Source organism: Corylus avellana, chromosome ca3 (genome assembly GCF_901000735.1).
Source record: "Corylus avellana chromosome ca3, CavTom2PMs-1.0".
Taxonomy (NCBI): Eukaryota; Viridiplantae; Streptophyta; class Magnoliopsida; order Fagales; family Betulaceae; genus Corylus; species Corylus avellana.
In genome coordinates, this window is record NC_081543.1 from 23,177,604 (window position 1) to 23,202,371 (window position 24,768).

At 37.1% G+C, this 24,768-nt stretch overlaps 1 protein-coding gene across 2 annotated transcripts; it reads left to right on the top strand.

The window, feature by feature from the left end:
• The first annotated feature begins 8,518 nt into the window (after positions 1 to 8,518).
• Positions 8,519 to 16,284, top strand: LOC132175781 (transcription factor TRY-like). 2 transcript variants are annotated; one of them, XM_059587833.1, is made up of 3 exons: positions 8,519 to 8,839; positions 9,043 to 9,130; positions 15,850 to 16,284. In XM_059587833.1, exons 1-3 carry the CDS (start codon positions 8,785 to 8,787, stop codon positions 15,974 to 15,976), a joined length of 270 nt encoding a protein of 89 aa, XP_059443816.1. In that variant the 5' UTR covers positions 8,519 to 8,784; the 3' UTR covers positions 15,977 to 16,284. The 2 variants fall into 2 exon arrangements, with proteins under 2 accessions (XP_059443816.1, XP_059443817.1); XM_059587834.1 differs by having other exon boundaries at positions 8,525 to 8,839; positions 15,853 to 16,284.
• Positions 16,285 to 24,768: the final 8,484 nt, after the last annotated feature.

The window sequence follows — 24,768 nt, forward strand, 5'->3', positions numbered from 1 at the left end:
ATGTCGTTATTTAATGTTTTGTGTTAGTTTTGTGTTTTTAGGATTTTGCAGGTCATTGAAGAAAAACTACAGCTTTAAAGGAAAAAAAATGCAAATTTGAAAGAAAGCATACTTTGAAAAGACCTATATGATGTGGTTAACTTTAACCAAATCTAAGAAAAGGTTAAATCGGATTAAAGATCAGATTGGATTAAAGTTCAGATTGGATAAAATTTCGGATTGGATTCAAATTCAAATTCTACACACATCTTAGTATTTTGACCATAACTTTCCGTTCAAATATCAGATTGATGTGATTCAAGCGTCATTGGAAATCTAACTCCAAATACTACAGTTCATTGTGAACTAGAATTTTCCTAATTCGGAAAGTTACTATGCCAAAATTGCCCCGCAATAAAATGACACAAATCTGGACGAATCCTATATCGATTTCAGACTTCTATTTGGACTAGGAGACAGACCTCCGAATTATCTAGGTTTAATAGAGCTTCTAGAACTTTCTTAAGCCTATAAATAGACCTCTTTGCATTCAAAAAAAGAGAGACAATTCCAGAAACTAGTTTTGGGATACAATTTTGGAGACAGAATGTAATCCACAGCTTTTCTTTTAGTTTAGTTTTTCTTTAGGTTTAAGTTTTAGTTTCATAGTCATGTGAAGCTAAATTCTCAACTGAGGTTGGGGATGAAGCCTCACCGATGAAGAACAACATCGCTTTATTGTAAGTTTTTATTATTCCAATTTTATTGGTTTATTATTTCAATTGTTTTACTTCTTTTCAATATGTGGCATGATTCTTGGATATCTTGTTGTGATTCAATGATACATTTGATGATTTAGGATAATTTCACATAATTGACTGCTTGGCTTTTAACTCATAAAAATTGGATATCCATTGTGATTTGTTCTATGGATACATCTGGTGTTTCAATTAAATTTGGATTCCTTTTGTGATTTGGTCAATGAATGGATACATGGGATGGTTTTGATTAATTTTTTGAAACATAGTAAAAAATACATAAGATTTAAATTATGAGAACTTCGGATTAATATTGATGAATATAAAATATGTTGTTATGATTTGGTGAGTGTAAATTCCGCATCCTTAGTGCCTTTATCTATTGATTTACTTAGTTTATTTAGTGTACGTTTTGTCTTTTAATTTTCAAAACCAAAATCAAAACCCTTTTAGAACTAGGTTAAGGTAAAATTAGTTTAGATATAAGTTGATCTTTCAAAAATACAATTCCCTGTGGGTTCGACCTCGCACTTATAATCTATTAACTACAATTAATTCGTACACTTGAAAGTTAAATAAATTTGCACAATAATAGGTTAGAGCTAAGATTTTGATCGAGGAAAGTGAATCTTCACTTGTTTAGATTGCGCATTACATGGACTTTTTTTTTCTCTCTAGTCTCAAACCCTTGAGCAGAAGTCAATATTTCCATGTCTCTCTTAGATTGTGGAGGCGGCTCGCCGTGTTGATTGGAGGGATAATTGTGGTGTTGGTGACTGAATTTTCGACGCCAAACTATCTTATAGTGGAGGATCTTGTGAGGTTATGAAGGAAACTATCTCTCGACAAGGGTGAAACAATGGAGTTGGAGATCCAGCCACAGACGGTGGAGGGAGTGGTCTCTAGAGGTGAGTATTTTTTGGTGGGAAAATTGCTATCAGAGCTCTATGTGGGAAAAGAGATTATCAAACGGACTTTGATTAAGGGTTGGCGTCCTTCAAGGCATCTATCTTTCAAAGTCCTAGGAGAGAACTTATTTTTACTCGAGTTTGAGAATGAATGGGATAAAGTAAGGGTGTTGGAAGGCAGGCCATGGATCTTCAAGGGAACCCTTTTTTCTTTTGAAGATTTCGATGGCCTTTCTTCCCCATCTAAAATTGGTTTGATCATACAGTATTCTGGGTTAGAATGTGCAATGGTGGAGGAAGTTGATCCGGGTTAGAATCCCATTCGCGCAGTATTCTGGGTTAGAATCCGGATTCGGACTCTTGTGTGCATGGGGAAGGAGGTTGGTCTCCAAATAGGGGCCACGTTGGGGATGGTGGAGGAAGTTGATACTGATGAGAACGGAGTGGGATGGGGAGAATATCTAAGAGTCCGAATCCGGATTGATATAACAAAGCCTTTGGCGAGAGGAAGAGTAATCAAACTTCTCGATAAACAAACTTTGATTGCATTCCAATATGAGAAACTTCCCAAACACTGCTTTCATTGTGGGAAAATCTGGTATGGGCGGGAGGGGTGTAATGTCAAAGGGGGCTACCGGACCAAAGAGAAGGAGAAGCCGTATGGTCCATGGCTGCGTGTTCCATCCCCACGGCGGTGGGAAGAGTACTCTAACTTTCACCATTCTGATTGGAAGAGGGCCGGAATGGGATCAGGGAGACAATCTGAAACTGGGGAAAAGGGGAGTAGAACCTGGGGAAGCAGAACTTCTGACGAATAGTGGAGGGGGTGCGCGACCTTCATAGGCGGAAGAAATCGTTTCTCCAGGTGGTCAGGGAGGTACACCGGAGAGAGGTGTAATGAAAGACATGGAGGAGACATGCAATTATGGAAATAGAGCAATTACGGGCGATAATCCTAGAGTTTTTAATGAATTGATGACCAGTACGTCCGTTATGGTACCAACAGACGCTACTGTTATGGGAAATATTAATGTGGAGGCGCATGAGGAGCAAGTAAGGAAAGGAAATAATTTGAATCTAGAAAGGATTTCGTTTTTACAAGGGAAATTCAAAGAGATATTATCGAAGGGGAGTATTAATGGAGAGTCAGGAGTGAAGGCAAAAAATGGAAAAGAACTCTCTAAGAAGGGAATGCTGCCACCTATACAAAATACTGGGGGAATGGCGGAAGTGGCACGTGCTGGGAAGTTTTATGAGAATGGGGCAAAAAAGACCCACATGGAGTCAACATGGAAAATGCGAGCTAGGGCGGGTCAGCAACAACCGCCAGAGGCTCTCATGCCAAATTCGAATGGGAGAAGGACGACAGTAGGAGGTAGAGATGATGTGCGAGATGAGTCCAATACATACACCAAGAGGTGTTTGAAGCATAAAGGGAATACTGTTCTTGTGTTGCGGGATGAAGAGGAAGACAATGTCAATGGATCAGGTATGGCGGGGTCTGGTTTACAACCCCGCTGGCCGTATGAAAATCTTGTGTTGGAACTGTCGAGGGCTTGGGAACCTGGAGATAGTTCGAGAGCTTTGCCGGAAGGTAAAGGAGAAGTATCCCGATTTGGTTTTTCTTATGGAAACCAAACTACGAAGTAATAAAATCGTTGTAATAAAGCCAATGACGGGTTTTAACAATTTGTTAGTTGTTAATTGTGTTGGGAGAAGTGGAGGCTTGGCGTTGCTATGGAGGGAGGGATTAGGGATTGAAATTCAAAACTATAGCAATAGGCATATTAATGCCGTTGTCTCTACACCTAATTTCAGTCCTTGGACTTTTATCGATTTCTACGGTCATCCGGAGTCATATAAGAGGTGTGAAGCATGGGGATTAATGAGACATCTCAAAACACTAGCACCCGGGCCTTGGGTGTGTGCCGATGATTTCAATGAAATTCTTGACCATTCCAAAAAAGTAGGGGGGAGGCGACGTCCCAATTATCTTATGGAAAATTTCAGGTCCACTCTTGAGTTTTGTGGTTTACATGAACTTGAGAGTAGGGGTCCAACTTGCACGTGGAATAGTAGGAGAGATGCGGAAAATTTTACTATGGAGAAGCTAGATAGAGCAGTGGCCAACCTTGCATGGATGGTTCGATTCCCCAAGGTGGAAGTCTCCCTCGACGTTGCAGTGTTCTCAGATCATCTCCCACTTTCTATTAATGTAGATGGCAGTGCTATGGTACGTAGAAGGGGACGAGGTTTCCGTTTTGAGGCTTAGTGGGCATACAACAAGGAGTGCAAAGAAGTAATTAAAAAGATATGGAGGGTAAATTCATCACATCATGGAACGTTGAAATCTGTCGAGAAAAAATTAAATGACAGCAAAGAGGGTGTGAAGAAGTGGCAAAGGGTGCATGGGAGGAACATGGGTCAATATATTCAACAACTATCCAACAAACTGCTCATTGCCTAGTCTCACTCAGATGGCACGAATAATTCCTCCTATACAAGCTGAAAACTGAGTTGGCCGAGAAATAGATCGAGGATGATATTTTTTGGCGACAGAAAGCGAAAGACGATTGGCTGAGGTTCGAGGATCGTAATACTAGGTATTTTCATGCACGCACGAGCCAAAAGAAAAAAACAAGTCTGCTTGTGGATATTACTGACGCACAGGGACAAAGGTGGGAGACTCAAGAGCTAATTGGAGATGCGTTTGTCCAATATTTTCAAGAGTTGTTCACTGCCGGAGGGTCGAAAAACCTGGAGCCGATTCTAAAGACCATGGACGTACGGGTGACTCAAATTATGAATGATTCCCTTTTGAAAGAATTCACGGTTGACGAGGTGGGGAGAGCCCTCACTCAAATGGACCTACTAAAAGCACCCCATCCAGGTAGGTTTTTCGCTAGTTTTTTTCAAAAAAATTGGGCGTCCATTGGAGGAAAGGTTAGCCAAGCCGTAATTCATATTTTAAATAATTGATGCATGAATAAAGAGCTCAACTTAACCTATATTGCATTGATACCAAAAATTGTGAATCCAACTTTTGTTATTGAATTTCGGCCCATAAGTCTCTGTAACGCTTTTTACGAGTTGATTTCAAAAACCCACTTGCGAATAGACTTAAATTGGTGCTCCTTGAGATTATATCCCACAACCAAAGTGCCTTCATACCGGGTCGGCTCATAACGAACAACGTCTTGGCAGCTTATGAGACGCTACATACAATGCAGTCGAGGATGTGGGGGAAAGTAGGTTATATGGATGTAAAGCTCGACATGAGCAAAGCCTATGACAGGGTGGAATGAGATTTTTTGGAAGCAGTAATGCGTCAGATGGGTTTTGATAGAAGATGGATCCAAATGATAATGATGTGTGTCACATCGGCTACATATGAGATCCTTGTTAATGGATCTCCTACAGGGCGGATTATGCCTTCTAAGGGTATCCGACAAGGGGATCCTATCTCACCTTATTTGTTTTTGTTATGTGCAGAAGCTCTTAGCTCTCTTTTGTCACGGGTGGAGAGAAATGGTGAATTACCCAGAGTTCCTACCTCTAAGAAAGGGCCTCGATTAAACCTTTGCTGATGATAGCTTACTGTTTTGTAAAGCTACTCCTACTCATTGGCATCGACTGGCAAAAATTCTACATATGTATGAGAAGGCCTTGGGACAGCGTTTAAATCAAGGTAAAATGTCTATTTTTTTCAGCCGCAACACTCCACCAGATTCGAAGACAGAGATTTTGAGATTATCAGGGATTTCTGCCACTCAGAGATACGACAAATATCTAGGCTTACCTGCTCTAGTGGGCAAATCTCGCAAGCAGGCTTTCAAGAGTATCAAGGACAGAGTTCAGAGGTGCCTCGGAGATTGGAATTTAAAATTTTTATCACAAGCTAGAAAAGGAGATTTTGTTGAAAGCAGTGATCCAAGCAATCTCGTTGTATAGCATGAGTATATTCCTTCTTCCAAAGGGTTTATGCACCGAAATTAATTTTTTGATGCAGAAGTTTTGGTGGTGGAATCAAGAAAATGAGTCCCGTATTCATTGGATGAAGTGGAGTAAAATGGAGATGTCAAAAGCTTGTGGTGGAATGGGCTTCCGCGACTTGGTGAACTTTAAAAAGGTCCTTTTGGCGAAACAATGCTGGTGATTGTTACAAGCCCCGGAAAGCCTTACGGCTAGAATTCTAAAGGCAAAATACTATCCTAATACCTCTTTATTGGAAGCTAAATTGGCCACTAAACCATCTTTTGCTTGGAGAGGCATCCAAGGAGCTAGAGATCTTATCGAGGAGGGGATGATATGGCGCATCGGTAATGGGCAATCGGTAAATATCTGGGGTGATAGATGGATCCCAATACCCTCCACTTACAGGATCCAATCCCCTCAAACGGTTTTGGATCCAAGAAGCAAGGTGTGTGAGCTCTTTGACCGGGAAAAAGTAGGATGGAATCAAAATTTGCTGTCAAGTGCTTTTTTAGAGGAGGAGGTGGCAGCAATCAAGTCCATTCCAATTAGCCAGTTGAACCAACCAGATCTTAAGATTTGGAGGGGGACGAATTCGAGGGTATTCTCGGTCAAAAGTGCTTATCACTTAGCCAATGAGTTGGAACACAGGAGGAATCCGAAAGGCTCAACCCAGAAAGAGGAGAGTTTTTAATGGAAGACCATTTGGAAATTATCTCTCCCAAATGCTGCTAGAAACTTTCTTTGGAGAGCTTGCCACAACCACTTACTGACTAAGGATAATCTTCTTAGGCAAAAGGTGATGAAGGAGCCTATATGTCCGATCTGTGAGAAGGAGCCGGAGACGGTGTTACACGCTTTATGGGAATGTCCAGCAGCCTCTAACGTTTGGGGAAGTAGTAAAAGGGTGTTTCAAAAGTGAAAGCAAGAAGGGACCAATTTCTTGCAGCTTGCGGAACAAATTTTCCCGAAATGCGACATGGAAGACTATACGGTGCTTGTGAGCTTAGCCCGACAGATATGGTTCCGTAGAAACAAATGGATCCATGAAGGACAGTTTTCCAGCCCAAGCGCTATCATGCAGAAATCAGCTGAGTCTATCGCGGAATTCAAGAAGATTCACGATCGGGGTCCTCAATGCCATGCCGAGAATCTTGTTGATCGTGGGAAATTATGGACAGCCCCTGGTCAAGGATGGTTTAAAGCAAATTGGGATGTGGCTTTAGATAAAAATCATGATAGAATGGGAATCGAAGTGGTTATTCGGGGGGGAGAAAGGGCAGGTTATTGCGGCAATGAGCAAGACGAGGTTGGGTTTATTGGAGTCATCTACTGGGGAAGCTCTAGGAGCCTTTCATGCCACTCGCCTTAGTATGGAATTGGGTCTGCAAAACCTTACCCTGGAGGGAGATGCTAAGCAGATAGTGGAGGCTATCAACTCTTCAACGAGCACATGGAATCGATTTAGACACCTGGTGGACGATACTCGGCGCCTTCTACGGAAACTCCCTCAGTGGAATTATGTTTTTATTCATCGGGAAGCAAATGAGGCTACACACAGGCTTGCGAAAGTAGCCGCAACAGATGTCAGTGATAGAATATGGAGGAACCAAACTCCAAATTGTATTAGGTATATTGTATTGATGGAGCAATTAACTCTATCTCATGATTGTTGATGGGGTTCCCTAACTCCACCTCCTGATCTTTATTAATAAGAATATTCGAGTATTTTGTTCAAAAAAAAAAGATTTTGATCGAGGAAGGAGGATGGATCCTATAATTGAGAGACGAACTATAAGTAAACGCATCTTTGTTTTGTATGCATAGTCGTTGGAATTAAGTGATCAAAATACCTATGATATATTTTTAGTTTTTTATTAAAGTTTGATTATGGACCCTAGCTACCTATAGACAAGATTTTGGGACAAAATTGTTATAATTAATATAAATTAAATAATTAAATTTAAAATTTTGGGATAATTAGTGATTTAAAGTATGTGCATCTAATGGTATATAACTATATATGAAGTCAATGTTGACACTTTTTTTAAAAAAAATTAAATAATAAGTAATCATATACGACGTAAGATCAATGTACCAACTTTAAATCTTGACCATGAAATAAATACCATCAAATTTCAGTTGACATTGAGAGGATCCCTGGCTCATTCATTCACTTCTCATTTAAATTAAGAATGCCACGAATTTGAGTCCACCCCATCTATGTTCTTAACTTAAGAGTTAAAAGTGCCTATAACTTGTTTATGTTAATGAAATTCATCATTGAGTATTGACTAATTAGGTTGCATTAATAAGATCTTATTAGGGTTATATATATATATATATAAACAAAATGAAAGGGTTATATAGAGGGATCATTCCCACTATGAATGTTAATGAAAGATAAGATGAGAGAAGAATTGAGAATGCTTCCAAACACAAAGTTGGTAGTAGCTTACTTGGTGAGATCGTGCACAACTTTTGTAGCACTCCAAACTTGAAAATGATAGTTTCAATTGAACATCGGTGATGATGGAAACATTAATGGTCCATATTAGGGTGCTATATAAAAAGGTCAAATTGTGGACGCTTTCCTTTATATTGAAAAGGTGGCGGTGGAGCATAAGTAGTCCAATATGTATGTTGTTGTTATAGAAAGAAAAGAAAAGGATAGAGTGAAGAGTTGAGTGGGCAATGTCTAACCTAAAAAATCTGTTGAAAGAGGAAGGCAAAGAGAGACGATAACTACAAGTCAACTCATATTATATGCCTGTTTGGTTTGGTCGCACCAGTCATTCCTTCGCAAGCTTTTTACCCTCCACCATCACATGCAAGTACCAATTCTCATTCTCCCCACGCTCCCTTACAAACTTATCCCTCAGATTTTACCTCTCTCCCTCTCTCTCTCTCTCTCTCATCATTTTTTATCCTTTCAAAGTCTTGTCGTTTTAACCACTAATTTATGCAGTTCTTCTCTGACTCTCAGGCTCTATCTTCTCATTTCCCCTCTCTCTCTCTCTCTCTCTCTCTCTCTCTCTCTCACACACACACACATCATAAAATTAGGCTCTTCTGTTTTCTTTCTTTCTGGCAAAATCCCTTTCATTCTTTTTCTTTTGGGTAATTATTTTGTCTGTCTGTGTGTGTTCTTGATGATTTGAGAAGTAATGGATAAACGTCGACCCCGGAAACAAGCCAAGACCAGGCGCTCCACGTCAGAAGGTTCTGTCTTTCCTTGCTCCAAACTTCGTGGCCTCCTGCTTCAGTTTTTCTTTTCTATGGTGCCGTTTGGTTGCCAGGAAAAGTAAATAGACCATTGACTCAACATATATATATATATATCTTTTTTAAAAAAAAAAAAAAAACTCGAGTATTGGATATATGTGTATATATATATGACACCCTTTTGTTGTCCGTGGCTGCAGAAGTGAGCAGTCTTGAGTGGGAGTTCATAATAATGACTGACCAAGAAGAAGATCTCATCTACAGGATGTACAGACTGGTTGGAGACAGGTAAAATAATTTAATCCCCAATTGCCCACTTTGCCTCTTACCATTTTCAGCATTGTTTTTTCGGGTTTGATTTAGGTAATTAATTCTGCACCATGCAAAAATACTAAATTATCATGTTATATTCTTGTGTTTTTTTCTGTCACTCTAAAATTAATGTACTTTTTCAAAATACTATAAGACTTGTGATTAATTATTATTAAATTTTGATCAAATAGTATTTTTAAAAGCCACTTCATTTAAAGTAGCACAATAAAAACATAAAAATAACTTATAGAATTATTCATTTTTTATAGATATAATACTATAGTTAAGCATAGCATATTAATTAATTAATAATTTGTCCCATGCTCTAGAGACGGGACCAAGAGACTTACTGGGGCATGTTATTGACCCGATCGTTTTGGATTGTTTAGAAATTTAGGAGGCTGCGAGGGCCATGAGAGAGTGATTACAAGAAAGAAGGGGAGGGGTGTGTGGGGGAGGGAGAACCGTGAGAGGAATAATTGCACTATAGCACGCTTTTCGGCATCATCATGCATGTGACAGTACAAGAGGCCAGAATTAGTAGCTAGCTAGTACATAATTTATAAAATAAAACCTCTGTTTTTTATAAGTACATGATTATTAAATGAAACTTTTTATTTATTTATTTATTTATTTATGAGTAGGAATTTATTAATGAAACTCGATTGAGCCTGCTGTACTGCTTGGCAGTGCCTAGGTTGTCATTTTATTTATTACTAGTCATAATTATTATTATTATTATTATTATTTTATCAAAAATCCCCAGGCCAACCTATTTGGGCCATTTGGCATTAGTTGAAAAATGGATAAATCATGTCAAAATAATAATAATAATTCTTCCTTACGGTGATATCCATCTGCAGTGCATTAAACGAGACATGACATATACCAACATAATCATATGTATGGGGGAACCCACATCCTTATGCACCCATACAAACTCCTTGTTGCATTTAATGTATGAAGAGGGAAAAAGTGTTCCTTTTTTTTTTGTTTAATTTATATATACACAGGGGCGGAATGAGGCTCAAATGCCCTCACGCCTCAAAATTTTCCCTCACTTTCGGTTGAAAATTTCTTGAATGCCTTTTTGCCCACCCTCAACACTCAACAGGTAATAAATTGCCCTGAGCCACTCATCAGTCATCAGATATTAGGGCAAATGACTCAAGTGTGAGGCGGCCACATCTTGATTTTTTTTTTTTTAGGATTTCAGGTTTTAGGTTAGACAAGAGGTAGAAGATGATATGAGATATATTTTACTACTTTACTAAACACACCGTTTCATTTTGGTTGTTAAGTTCCCCTTTTAATCTTAGCAAGCTGTCAACGCACCGTTTTAAAAAGCTTGTGCAGTTGCTTTTTTTTTTTTTTTATCGCATTTATTTACAAATGTACCATTTAATAATAAAATTGTATATGTAAATTTTTATATTTAGATTACTTTTTAAAATTAATTCTTGATAAATATATATTTTTTGTCACATATTTTAATTGTATGAAATATATAATTATAGTTCCGGAGATCATGGAAAACAATAATGGTTCTCTTGAATAAATTAAAGCTAGGTGTGAAAAAATAAAATATAAGTTACATTTATATCCTTTAAATAATAATTAAAATTTCTTGAATTGTTTATTTATTTCATTATTTATGTTCTTTAATATTTTTAATCCATTTTCTTAACATTATTTTTTAATCTTGATCCCTCTAAACGAAAATTCTGGCTTCGCCACTTTATATACATGTACATGTATATATAAATGAGTATCAACATTAACCCCAACAAAAATATACGGGAGCTATAGCAAGGCCAGCCCCGGCTTATCAGAGCAGCAAAGTTAAAAGCCAAACCCCACCAACAGGACAATCCAAAAACACACAGAGCACAAGGAAGGAAAAGCCGACCAGCAACAAGAAGCCTCCAAAGGAGGTCCCCTAGCAAACCACCTAACACAACAAGTGGAAAATTACCTTAGCTAACAGCCTAACAGTTCATGTCGAGCACCTAAGAGCTAACCAACTAATTATTATTGACACGAGAAGGCTAAGTCAATGAGGGAAATAACTCTACGCCTAACATGCAGTAGATACGGTTAAAAATATTAATTAAATGATTAAACTAATATTTTTTTATTAGTTTAAACTTTTGAGATAAGTGGTAATAGTTAAAAAATTATCTCTATGATATATGTGGCTGTATGATTTAGGGCAAGGAAATCGAACGGTGGATGAGTACAAAGAGGAGTTTGATCTACTGACCACGCAATGTGATGTGGCTGAACCTATCTTGGTGGTTCGCGAGAGGAGATTCGGTGATATGGTGGCCTTACAACAATACTATAGTTACAAAGATGTCTACAAGTTAGTTTTGACCATTAAGAAGTGATGCAGCGTGATGTCATGGGTTGTGGAGATAGACAACAAGTAAGCAACAATTCTTTTAAAACCTTCGGTCTATCAAGGATTTAAGAAATTCTTCCCAAAATACAAGAGTCTATAAAAGAATTAAGAAAGAAAGATAAAAGAAACTCAAACTCTGAGCTTTCTTATTGAAAAACTATATAATTATTACAAAGCTACGTTTTTTGGTCTATAAAACATGTATTTATAAGCTCCAAATTCCTAACCCTAATAATAATAGTAAATAAGTTGGTTTAACAAAACTATTCTGGTTGTTCAAACGCTCGTGAGAGAAAACACAACTTTTATTCCTCATTTGCTAGCTCGTTCGGACGGGCTAGCAACCGAGAGTTTTTGTGACTCCCTTGGCATGTCTCGTTTGCAAGCTCATTTGGACATGCTAGTGAATGAGAGCTTATGTGACTCCCTTGGAATGTTTCATTTGCAAGCTCGTTCGAATGGGCTAGCGAACGAAGGCTTATGCAACTTCTTCTAAATAGCTCTTTTGGCATGTCTCGTTTGCAAGCTTGTTCAGATAGGCTAGTGAACGAGAGCTTATGTGACTCCCTTTGAATGTCACATTTGCAAGCTCGTTCGAACGGGCTAGCAAATGTGGGCTGCACGTTTGCAAGCTCATTCGAATGGGCTGGCGAACGAGGCTTATGAAACTTCTAAATAGCTCTTTTTGACCTAGTAAATATTAGAATTAGCAAAACCTCGTGAAACTCGACTTTGTATATCTTTGAATTAACTTTCCAACTCCACCATGCTTGCTCAAATTCGATGTCTACAACTAGAGATATGACATTTTTAGTAAAGCTAGTCAAGCGTCAATTACACCCTACATCAAGATCTAGCAGAAGCAACAACTAAAGTAATTCAGCAACCGAGTTTGCCTTGATGTAGGGTGAAATTCACACTTGACCAGCTTTACTAAAAAGGCCATATCTCGAGTTTCAAATATCGAATTGAAACAAGCTTGGTGGTGTTGGAAGCTCGCAGGCCACCCCCAAAGGGGTGGTGGCTGCCCAATCGGGCGCCACCCCTTTCTTTTTCTTTTTTCTTTTTTTTTTAAAAAAAAAAAATCAGAAAATTAATTTTTTATTTTACTATATTTATATATTTTTTTTTATTAAGAATGACATGTGTTGCCATTTTATTGGTGTTGATGTGACATTTAACAAAATTTGTCAAATTTTTTAACTGAATTTGACTCGAGAGACTAAATTATTTTTTGACATATCTAAAGAACCTTTGATTTCACTTTCATACAACATGTAGCAATTTGTAATTTAGGTCAACTACAATAACTAATTTTTATATTTATTCCAAAAAACTTTATTTATTCAGTTTTGTATTTATCCACCTCTTGGGTTTTTTTTCCCCCTTTTTTTGCTTAAAAAATAGTTTAGTTTGTTTTTTATTTTATTAATTTTTTATTTTATTTCAGTTTATAAAAGAATAAGGGTATTGTAGGAATATAAAAAAATGTAGCATTTTTGACACACTTTGGTAGTTTGATGAACTTCTTTAGCACATTTTGAATATTGTGTGGCTCTTTTAAAAATGACTATTAGTTTAGGGGATTTTTTAATATTTTTCCCTAATATTATTGCAACTCTTTACCCAAAGCTGCATGATTCATATTTAACTTATGGTGTAGGCCAATCAACAATGGATCTAAATCCTCTCTAGTTCTTTTGGACCGGAGAGGCCTCCAATTAATGGCTAGAATGGCCCTAGGAAAAGTCCTAGGGTCATCCTCATACCACATGTCCTTATATTATTAAAATATAATAAAATATTTTTTTAAAAAATAAATAAATAAAAATTAAATTAATATAATAATAAAAAATTTCAGATTTTTGGGCCCTTTGGGGTGGTCTGACCACCCCACAAGGCCACTGCCATGGGATGCATGCTCGCCATTCTAATCAATACACCAATGGAAGCAAAATCTGCCACCCTTAGGTGGATCGGGGTGGGCAGGCCACCATGCCTTGTGCCTCACAGTGGGGTGGCCTAATCACACCCCCCCATGGTTCTGGGGGGCATCCACCACCCCAAGGGCCATACAAAAAATATATTATTATATTAATTTAATTTTTATTTATTTTTAAACTAAAAATAATAATATTTTATTATATTTTAATGGGTGGGACACGTGGCAGTTTGATGGCCTTAGGATTTCTCCTAAGGCCATTCTCACCATTAACTGGAGAGGATCCTCTTCCATCAACAATAGCCTGAAATTTTCTTAAGATCAACCTTAATACCTTCTGATGAAACAATGTATCCCAACAAGATATATATAAGGTAGTCAATTAAGAACTCACACTTCTTCAAAAGGACATAAACTTTTTGCTTCCTTATCACCTCAAAAACTTGCTTCAAATGCTTCATATGTTCATAAATATCCTTATTGTAAATTAGATATCGTCAAAATATACCACCACAATTTTTTTGATGAACAGCCAAAAGACTTGGAAAACCCTAATTAAATGTACTTGGTGCATTTGTCAATCCAAACGGCATTACTAGCCATTCATAAAGCCCATCACGTGTCTTAAAAGTAGTAGTACTCCATGCATCTCCTTGCCAAATTCTGATTTGATGATAACTGCTATGGAAATCAACCTTAGAGAAAAACTTTTAGCCAGCTAGCGCGGAATTGGAAATCTATACTTTACCTTGATTTTGTTTATTGCTCGTTGCTAAAGCACATACGCCATGTCCCATCCTTCTTTGGAGAGATTTGTTGAAACTGCGCAAGGACTCATACTTTCATGTATCAATTAGCCTTTTTCTATAAGCTCTATCATTTGTCGATTGTTCATCACTCTCTTCATACTTGTTCATGAAATCCGCCATAGATGGACAATTGTTTCCCTTCTCCTTTGAGGATTTCGGGATACTCTCTGTTGTGAGTGCACTTGTGAGTGTTGTGTCCCACATTGAGAAAATATTAAAAAAAAAAAAAAAAAAAAGTGTTTAATATACATAAGTGGACCTTAGCCCATTAACTTAGGCTTTTGGGCTAGAGTTATGTTTAACTATGTATATTAATGTATTCTTGGTAAAAACTTCATAACCGCTTTTTTTCCCAACAAATGGTATCAGAGCCATGGTTACCTTCCTGAGACGAGTGTCTGGATGCATCGGGTTTATAGTTGTGTCTCCACCCACAACTCGGGTTTAGAGTTGTGTCTGCATCCGTAACTCTTGATGCAAGACACTCTTGAAAATGTAAAAAGATTCACAAGCGAGGGGGAGTTGGGTCAATTTGAAGAGACTCACAAGTGAGGGGGAGATTGTTGTGAGTGCACTTGTAAGTCTCTTCACATTGACCCAACTCAATTGTTGTAAGTGCACTTATGAGTATTGTGTCCCACATTGAGAAAATATAAAAGAAAAGAGTACTTAATATACCTTAAGTGAACCTTAGCCCATTAGCTTAGGCTTTTGGGCTAGAGTTGTGTTCAACTATATCTATTAATGTACTTTTCGTTAAAATTCTATAACCACTTTATCTCCTAACAAATGGTATCAGAGCCATGGTTACCTTCCTAGGACGAGTGTTTGGATGCGTCAGGTTTAGAATTGTGTCTCTACCCACAACTCGGGTTTTGAGTTGTGTCTGTATCCGCAACTTTTTATGCGAGACACCCTTGAAACTGTAAAAAGAATCACAAGCGAGGGGGAGTTGGGTCAATGTGAAGAGACTTACAAGTAAGGGGGAGATCGTTGTAAGTGCACTTATGAGTGTTGTGTCCTACATTGAGAAAATATAAAAGAAAATAGTGCTTAATATACCTAAGTGGACCTTAGCCCACTAGCTTAAGCTTTTGGGCTAGCGTTGTGTTTAATTATGTATATTAATGTACTCTTGGTAAAAACTCTATAATCGCTTTATCTCCCAACTCTCTCTATCTTGAATGGCCTCAAAATTATCTCCTCCCCATCCTTTCAGAATGTGTAGGTATTTTTGTGGCCATGATCATACAAAGCTTTTCAATCATGGCAGTAATAAGTGACAAGCGTCCATAGTATTTTATGAGTAGAATAATTAACTTTATTTTAAGCTCCACATATTTACAAACTTTAAATTTTATTTAAAATTTACCTCAGAATTTTTCTATAGTTCAATATTTATGCGCTCATATTTCACTTATGGAGGAAACATTAATTAGTGATACTTTCTCGTTATATTATTGTTTGTATTTCAAAATATGCATGTGTGTATATATATATACACTATAGATAACTTAATGACGTAAAAATATTAATTTAGCAGGTGGGATTTGATAGCAGGTCGGATTCCAGGGCGGAAACCAGAAGAAATAGAGAGGTTTTGGATAATGAGACATGGTGAGGTATTTGCGGAGAAAAGAAGCGAGCACAGCGCAAGAAATTCATAACGCTCCACTCATTTGATCCCCACAGGTTTAGAGAAGAATTTCTTTACCTGTGTTGGAACTCTTTTTGCATATAAAGTTTGTTTTGTTTGCTTATCTATTGATCTTAATTTCTTCTTGTCTTTCTTGTGTTTTCATTTACTTTATAGTATTGTAAACAATATATCCTCTGTAATAGTGGACTTCCTCTCACTCTCAATGTGTCTCTGAGTGTGAGTGCATGTGCATAACTATATATGTATGGACTCAGCAAATGATTCAATTTTGAGGTCACATCCTCTACACTGATTTCCACAACCGTGGGGATGCATTCATTCACTTTAAATATGCAAATTTCTTCTACACAAACTTGCATTCATTTCACTAATATGATTCTTCCTTCCTGAAGTAACACATCCAAGAAGATTATATTCCAAGAAAAATTATTTCCTAGATTTTAATCATTGCTACTGGATACATGTTATTATTGACATCCCTCGAAATGGCAGACAAAAGTCATCCCTTATAAGACCCTTTTAAAATGCATCAATCCAACCCCAATAATTGGCCTACAACTAGCTCGAAAACCTCTCTTTATGAACTAAAGAAATTGCTAAGAAACCCTACCAAATGGTCAATGCTAGTTTTGAGAGCGTTACACTTCTTCAATTTCAAGATTTTCCAACAATTCATAATTCAGCACCTTGATGATGATAATATACAAGAAAAAAAAAATTGTCTTAATCTTGAATGCATTAAATTTATTATCAAAAATAAAGTTTTAAAAGAAATTTTACAAATAAAAGAAAGTGATTCAATTGACATATTTAATTGTAAAAAAAATAAAAAAAAATAAAAATAATAAAAATAAAAAAAATAAAAACTTTATTCTTTTCCAAATGCATGTATCACATATTATAATTTTATTGACTATACATGTTATAGTCGTTTATGTAGAAACAAGTTTTTAAAATTAAAATTGATAAAATCCTACTTAAGATTAACAATCACATAGGAAAGATTAAATTGATTAGACATATTATCAATGGAAAAGAAGATGTTAGAAAAACTAAAATATAAAAATGTAGTGACCCAAATAATTAACTAAACTTAGGTAGCTTAGTTAGAGGTTAATTTGAGCTTTGGGTCACTAGGAATAGCTGTGAGGGCATTTTGAAGATTTCAAACTTTTTGACCAAACGTATGCATGGGGGAGCACGCGGACGTACGCTTATAAATAGTACATGGACGTCCGCATGGGGGAGCACGCTGAATTATGCTTGCAAATAGTACGCAGGCATATGCCCCTATAGTACCGTACGTACTCTACTTTACAAGACACCTCTTGCAGCACCCACAGCCTTTCCTACCCAATAAATACCCCTCCCCACTCAACCCTTAAGCCTCATATTGCCTTTGTTGCCCTCTAGAACCCCTGCTTGAATGATTTTGTGAGTTATGAGAGTTCTTGGAGGAGAATGAGAGATTTCTTGGAGATTTTGCGTCAATGAGGTAATCTTCTAAGCTCAGCTTGTTTCTTACTTAGTTGTTATGTTGTTTAAGTATTTTTCAAAGAGTTAGCTCAATTGGTAGAGCTTCTAGTTATGTTGTTGCCATTAATCTTGGTTTAAGTTGGTTTAGTGTTTCATCTTTGTTAACCGTATTTTTTATGCATGGAGACATTATTTTGAGATAGAAGGTCCTAGAAATCCTTTTTGGTAGCTTTAGAACCAGTTTGAGAGGATAGGAGGACGTTTGGAACAAATGAGGTTCTACCTAAACCTTCTGGCTGGATGTTCAGCCACGATCCCAGAGGTACGATTCGAAGCATTTCAGGGAATGCGACTTTGGCCAGTCGTCCGATAGCATCTGTTTTTATGTTTTATGTTCATTTTAGTTGGACATGGAACTAAGGATATGTCTTTTCTCATTATTCGAGGTTATGGAACCTCAAAGAGATTTTGTGGGGGAGCCTTATGACCCGGCTGAGTACAAACTCACATGAATGCTCGTTGTTACTTTTCCCGCATTGCACGACCATTTTATATATATATCAAACATGCATATTTACAATTCTCATGAAATACATTTTGCACTACTTTGAACTCTCTTTTGTGAAAACGTATGTTGATTAACAATATAATGATGAGACTTGTAAAAACATGCATGTAAAAGATGAATAAGATTAATTGCATCGTATAACATGGTACACTTGTATGTGCGGGATAACGGTCATGGGCTTACTATACAGGTTAACTTTTATGGCCAAATGTGTGCGTGTGGGTAGGACTTGGATCCAGTTGTTTTTGTGACCAACAAAGCCATTTCCAAATGGTTTGTCATTATAAGACGTACATTATTAGTAGCATGGGCCACCCAAGATTGGACTCGGTTGGACTGCTAATGGTGGATAGTAGTGTACAATGGTCAGGGCACCGGCATTGTATTACAGGTCCCTCAGGACAGTGCCAACCCTACTGAGAAGGGATGATATCTTGGGTATACCATATTGTTGAACTAGTACTTTTGAGTTATATAGTAGACTTAAGAGCTTTGATGCATGCTTGCATATTAAGGTATATAATGGATCCCTTGTAAAGATGACTTGTATAGTGTGATTTCAGCTACTTTGATGATCCGCTGTTTAGTATTCTCTTCTTGAGGAGAAGAGATCCCTGAGTCTTGTTCCTCACAGAATAAGGCTGGGAGACGAACCGTGGAGTTAATTACCAGTTAATTACTTTCCAGGGTGTTACAGTTAGTATTAGAGCAGTTGCTCTTTAGACCATAGGAATGGATCGGTTAAGTATAAGGCGATGATTTATCAGAGTTTGGCTTCGCGGATTATAGGAACTGATCTATTAGGTGCTAGGAGATGATCTACCAGAGCATAGGATGGATTAAATGTATACAAGGGACACATTGTTTTGAATCTTTATACCTAATGATCTCGAGGATATCAGACTTGAGGATTTTAGGAATTTGATATGGTAATGAAGTCAGCACTAGGACCGCTTTGATGATGCAACTTTGGGAATTAGGAATGATCTGTACTAAGATAGTTACATATGGTCATAAGCATAGATCTACACTAGGACATTGGATAAGGTGGTAGCCGTGTAGGCGCTTAGTAAGGATGGGTTTGCAATTAGGTTTGATGTTTTAAGCGACGCTCGACGTAGTACTTTGAAGTAAGGGCTGAGGATCGTTGTGATTGCAGAGATGTCATTGCAACCAAGACACGATGACATTGGGAGCAATGATGGTAAGGGACCATCCTAGCCCGATGAAAAGACGAGGAATGTTATGGACGCCACCCAAGCATTAGAAACGGCGGCAAGTCTTCTGGTGAACTCTTTGGTCAACGTACGAGGAGAAAGGACTCCAAGTGGAAACAAAGATTACTCTTTCAAGAAGTTTTATGAGCATCATTTCTTGTGTTTAAGGGGAACCTGAACTCTAGAGAAGCAAAGGATTGGCTTATGAACTTGGAGGAGTTGCTATGAGCTATGGACTGCACTGAGGAGTAAAGAGTTAAGTACATGGCCAACAAGTTCTCTAGAAGAGTAAGGCGATGGTGGTACGCGAAGTGAAACTCACTAGTGATGGAATTAGGAAGTGAGGAGGCTATTACGTGGACCCGATTCAAGGAAGAGTTTTTTCGTGAGTACTCGTGGAGCTCAAGGAGGATGACACCCCAAGAGTTGCGTTTCGACAAGAAACAGAGTTGTTTGTGCCATATGTGTGGCAAGCTGCACTTTGGAAAATGCAGATTAAGGAAGAATTGGTGCTATGGATGTGCTATGAATTTGTACTTGCACTTAACTTGGGGTCTTGGACCAAAAAGTGTAATGCTAGCTAAGGGTTTTATTAATGCATGATGCTTGTTACGCTATGTTCGATGTGTTGATGATAAGATTCATGATTTTGTTAGTTGCCTATTATAAGGACATTAATGGATGATATTATTGAACTTGGATTTTAGTATGTTGGTAAAGGGCTATTGGTGAATCTTATACCTTTGGTTCTTGTGTCATGGATTACATGGGTTACGTATGAGCTAAGAGATTCTAGAGAATCTTTATGTGCATGCTTGGACTAAGGAGCTATCAGGTACATATGTCTGTTTAGGCAGAGGAGATGGCTGAAGCTGATGAAGGATTATGATTGCGAGATCAATTATCATCCTGGCGACGCTAACATAGTAGCTGACACATTAAGTAGGAAGTCGACGATAGAGCTTGCCGCTCTTGGAATTTTCCATCCCAGTTGGTTATGAAATTTGCTAGGATGGGAGTAGAAGTGGTGGATGAGGGTGCACCTGTACGCTTGTCTAACCTATTAGTTCAATCGGAATTGCTTGCTAGGATTAAGGCCACTCAGTTGGAGGACCTAGAGTGTACCAAGATCAAGCAATTCTTATAGAAAGGGAGGCACAGGAGTTTTGCCTTAAGGATGATGGTTTGCTCACCCTTCCTTGAGGAAGAAAGGAAAAAGACGCATCCTTAGGGCATCCTCAGTGAATCCATTCATTTTAGTGGTATCACAAATTGCTTCGAAATCACTGAGGAAGTCATAAGGATTTTCAGTGCTAAACCCTAGGAAAGAAGGTAAACTTCGTATAGTACTGGGCTTAATTTCATAATGGGTTGCCGTAATTTCTGGCAGCCAGAGACATGTGGGAGTAGTGTATGTGGTAGGAAGATAATGATCTTGCAAAGCTACGTGGTTACCGTCTCTCATGGTCTCAGTGGAACGCTCTTCTAGCAAATTAGGGGTCCTTTGGGATCTAATTTGTCTAAGCGTGCGTTCAATTTCAAGGTCGCAAGAAATTAATGGAAAAGACAAAGAACGGCGACTGAGCATAAACAAAACAGAAAGAAAAGAAAAACTAAGCTAAAACAGAGAAGTAAAGCTCACAAACGGCCCTTAGATGTGCTGGGATTTTGGATGCAAGCTGATGCTGGTGTGCTCGATCGCACGGCAGGGTACGCTCGATCGCAATCACCGAGAGGGCAGCTTCGGACCTATTTGCAAATTCTAAAAAAAATAAAAACAAAACATCAAACAGAATGAAAGTTAGCAACAGAAAAATAAATTATTAAGCTAAAATTAATCCTTAAATTTAGATAATGAAACCGTTGAGCAGTCCCCGGCAACAGCGCCAAAAATTGATGTGGTATTTTTGTGACCAAAAATATCAATTATAAAAATAACCGCTCACAATAGGACTAATCTTTGTAGGATACGGCTATAAAGAGGGTGTCGAACCTCAAGGGCTGCAGGAGTTTTGTTATCAAATTCGAAAGATTAAAATTAACTTAATTAAAAAGATATTTGATTTGATTTTCTTTAAAACTAAAGTGTATGAAAATAAAAGAGATTTAAAATAAGAGAGAGAGTGTAGGGTATTGACTTCACCTCTATCCGTACAACAATGGTTAATCATAATTAATCTCAGAAATTCATTCTATGCATGTTATAAATAAACAAGAAACTACCTTATTAAAGAATAAGCATAATCTATCTTCGGTTGGCACGGATCGTCCACCTAACCACTAAGATGCGGTACGACCCGTCTTCCCTATGTATAAATTATCAAATTCTTTAACAGGATACATATAGTCAATGAATATATGTAACCCATCTTCGGTTGGGACGGATTGTCTACCTAAATTACACTAAACTAGGGTGTAGTACAATCCGTCTTCCTAGGCATGGCCTATCAAATCCTATTGATCATATGTCAATTAAACCCATTGTATAACCATCATTCTCATAATCACATAAAACAAGAATGATTTGAGATCAATAAAAGTAAAATACTTTCTAAGACAAGAGAAGAATTTCACAAATATTGATTTTAGAATTTAAGAACAATTGCATTTAATATGAAGAACATAAATCAATTGTAGCAATCCTCATAGTTATACAATCAACATGCATAAATTGAAAATCTAAAAATTAAATATAATCAAACCACTGTGCTTGGATAGGGTTACATCAACATCCCACGAAGGGGTTAAGCCGCTCATGATCTTCTAAGCTTCAAAGACAATTTTCTGATTTCTAGCTCTAGGAAGCGGTGTGTCTTTTTTCTCAATGCTTAGAGGCCTATTTATAGGGCTTAGGAGAGTCCTAGAAGCCCTAGTAATCCTAGAAATTTCGGAGATTTAAGTCCAAGTCCAATTAGGATAAAGAAAACCTAAGTCCAAATCGGAATAGGATTCACCCAAAATTGCCTTCCTATCTTGCGGGGCAATTTTGGCATTGCGGCGCTCTGAATTAGGAAAATACTATTTCACAATGATTTGTAGAAATTTGAGTTAGCTTTCCAGTGCCGCTTTAATCACTTCAATCGGATATTTGACCTAAAAGTTATAGCTAAAATACCAAGACATATGCAGAATCCAAATTTGAATCCAATATGATTTTGACTCCAATTTGAGAAATTCCAAATTAATCACTTCCTTTATTTGATTAAACTTAGCCACAACATATAGGTCCTCTATTATGATTGGCTAAGTTTAATCTTCTCAAAGTGTGTTTTTAAGCCCAAAATCAATGGAATTAATTGCATATTTATTTATGACCTAAAAACACAAAAACAAAACAAAATCAAACAAATAACAACGCTAAGGAATTAACATATGCAAATTAAGGGGCGTGAATGTGCAACATTCGGCGCTTATCAAAATCAAACAAATAACAACCCTAAGGAATTAATATATGCAAATTAAAGGGCTTGAATGTGCAACATTCGGGGCTTATCAGTACGCACCAAACATTGATTTCTAGCAAGTCTCGAAGGATTTTCGGAGGTGTTTTAACTTGTTCACGATCTGGTCTGTGTGGACCCCCAGTTGGATTCCTGCCCGGTCCTGATCAGGTTTCGGTGGGGTCCTGTGTGGGTCTCGGTCTAGTCTCGGAGGGTCTTAGTCCAGTCCTAACCGTGTCTCAGTCGGGTCCTGAGTGAGTCTGGGTCGGGTTCCCAAATGAGTCTCGAGCGGGTTTGGACGGGGTCCGTGCCGACGTCCCAGCAACTTTCTAGTTGAGTCTATCCATTAGAAAATGTCAAAATGAGATACTGAAACTTAAAAAGTAGTTTACGATTTTTTTTTTTTAAAAGAAAAAATCCAATTTTAAAAAATTAAAGAATAATTTTTGGCAAACAAAAAATATTTTTTATTAACTATTATTTTTCATCACACCAAATAATTGGTAAATATGAAAAAAAAAAACATTTTACGTATAAGTAAAATCGGGTGTCGTTTTCCAAGTCCATTAGTTTCCACAAAAACGCGGTTTTGCGAATTATTATTCCACGAGAGAAAATTGAGCTTTTGTCGCGCGCACGTTATGATATTGATTGAAATTTGAACGTATAGTCCTCCCACTCCGACTGGTCTGGTTTTCCTTTTTTAAAAAAAAATAAGAATAATTTGTTTTTTTTCCCCCTAAGCAGGTCTTGTTAATATTATTGAGATCAGCATTTCTTCAATCCTGGCACGTCCAAGACTAAAAGACCAATATCAAATTGTCTTTATATTAAATTGTGAACTCGATGTAAATTGAATCTAAAATTAATAAATTGGGGTTAAAGAGTCTAACTTATTTAATTAAATGAATTGTTGATTTGAACCCAACATCTAATATTTAGGGCTTGTGATTTTTAACATGACTACAAAATTCAAAATAAACTCAATACGAAATTAGAAAGTTAACATTAAAGAGTTTGACTTCTTTAATTAAATGTATAAAGTTAGAATTGACCTATATAATCTTATATAAGACATGACTCGAATCCAACACCCAAACACATATTGCCACCTGTAGTTAAAATTAACCAAAACATATACTCAAGGACAAAAAAAAAAAAAAAAAAAAAGGTAACCAAAACATCTATCTAAACATTAATTGAAAATGTTTGATGATTTTTAAAATTGTTAGATTGGAATTGACCTACCCTGGCTACGATGTTCACCAAGGAGTGTAGCAGTAAAGGTGGAAGAAAACCTTTGGGTTGATAAAGTGGTGACACTTTTCGAATAAGTGGGTGATATCACCTGTGTGAAGATGGGCAGGGGTCCAGTTGAGCAGACCCCTTTATAATAAGATTTGTGTTGTTTGATGGCTTACCGTCTTTTGGGGGTTGGGGGTTCTGTATACTTGTATCCTAGCCATGCGAGGCTAATGAGTATTTCTTCAAAAATGAAATAATTTTTCAAATTACAATTTCATCAAAATTTAATAATAATTAATCATAAATTTAATAATAATTTTGAAAGTCATTTCATTCTTAAAAAATTATAAAAATAACACAAAAGTAACTCATAACATCACTCGAGACTCATGCTTGAAACTTCAAACTTGAGACTACATGCCCATTGATAAGAATGGGAAAAAAAACAAAATAGGTGGACAAGAATCCAAAGAATCAGATCAATCAGAATGCATTTTTTTTTTTAATGGTGGAAGATAAAATTGTTTGATCAAACATTTTGTACAACCCTAAGCCTAAAATTCAGCGCAAAAGTTGGACTTCTGAATTTAGATTTTACGTAATTTATCATTCAAATTGTTAGCAATTCAGATAACAAATATGAAAAAACAAATTTATAGATCAACTCACTTGCCGGAATAGGTAGTGTTAAATCACCACTTATGCTCGAAAGTTTAAGTAAATAGGAATGAATAAATTTAATTATTTAATTAATATTTTTAACATTCTCCCCCACATGTGTGTTCAAATTCTCTTTTAATAGGTAAGGCCCAACATCTGAAATATTTAATTGAAATGAGAGGTGAATAACTTT

What these genes read in the sequence shown, in the direction of transcription:
- LOC132175781 (XM_059587833.1), top strand. Translation starts at nt 8,785, where the DNA reads ATGGATAAACGTCGACCCCGGAAACAAGCCAAGACCAGGCGCTCCACG. An exon ending in CAGGCGCTCCACGTCAGAAG is followed by an intron (nt 8,840 to 9,042) that starts GTTCTGTCTTTC and finishes CCGTGGCTGCAG; the next exon opens with AAGTGAGCAGTCTTGAGTGG. An exon ending in TACAGACTGGTTGGAGACAG is followed by an intron (nt 9,131 to 15,849) that starts GTAAAATAATTT and finishes ATATTAATTTAG; the next exon opens with CAGGTGGGATTTGATAGCAG.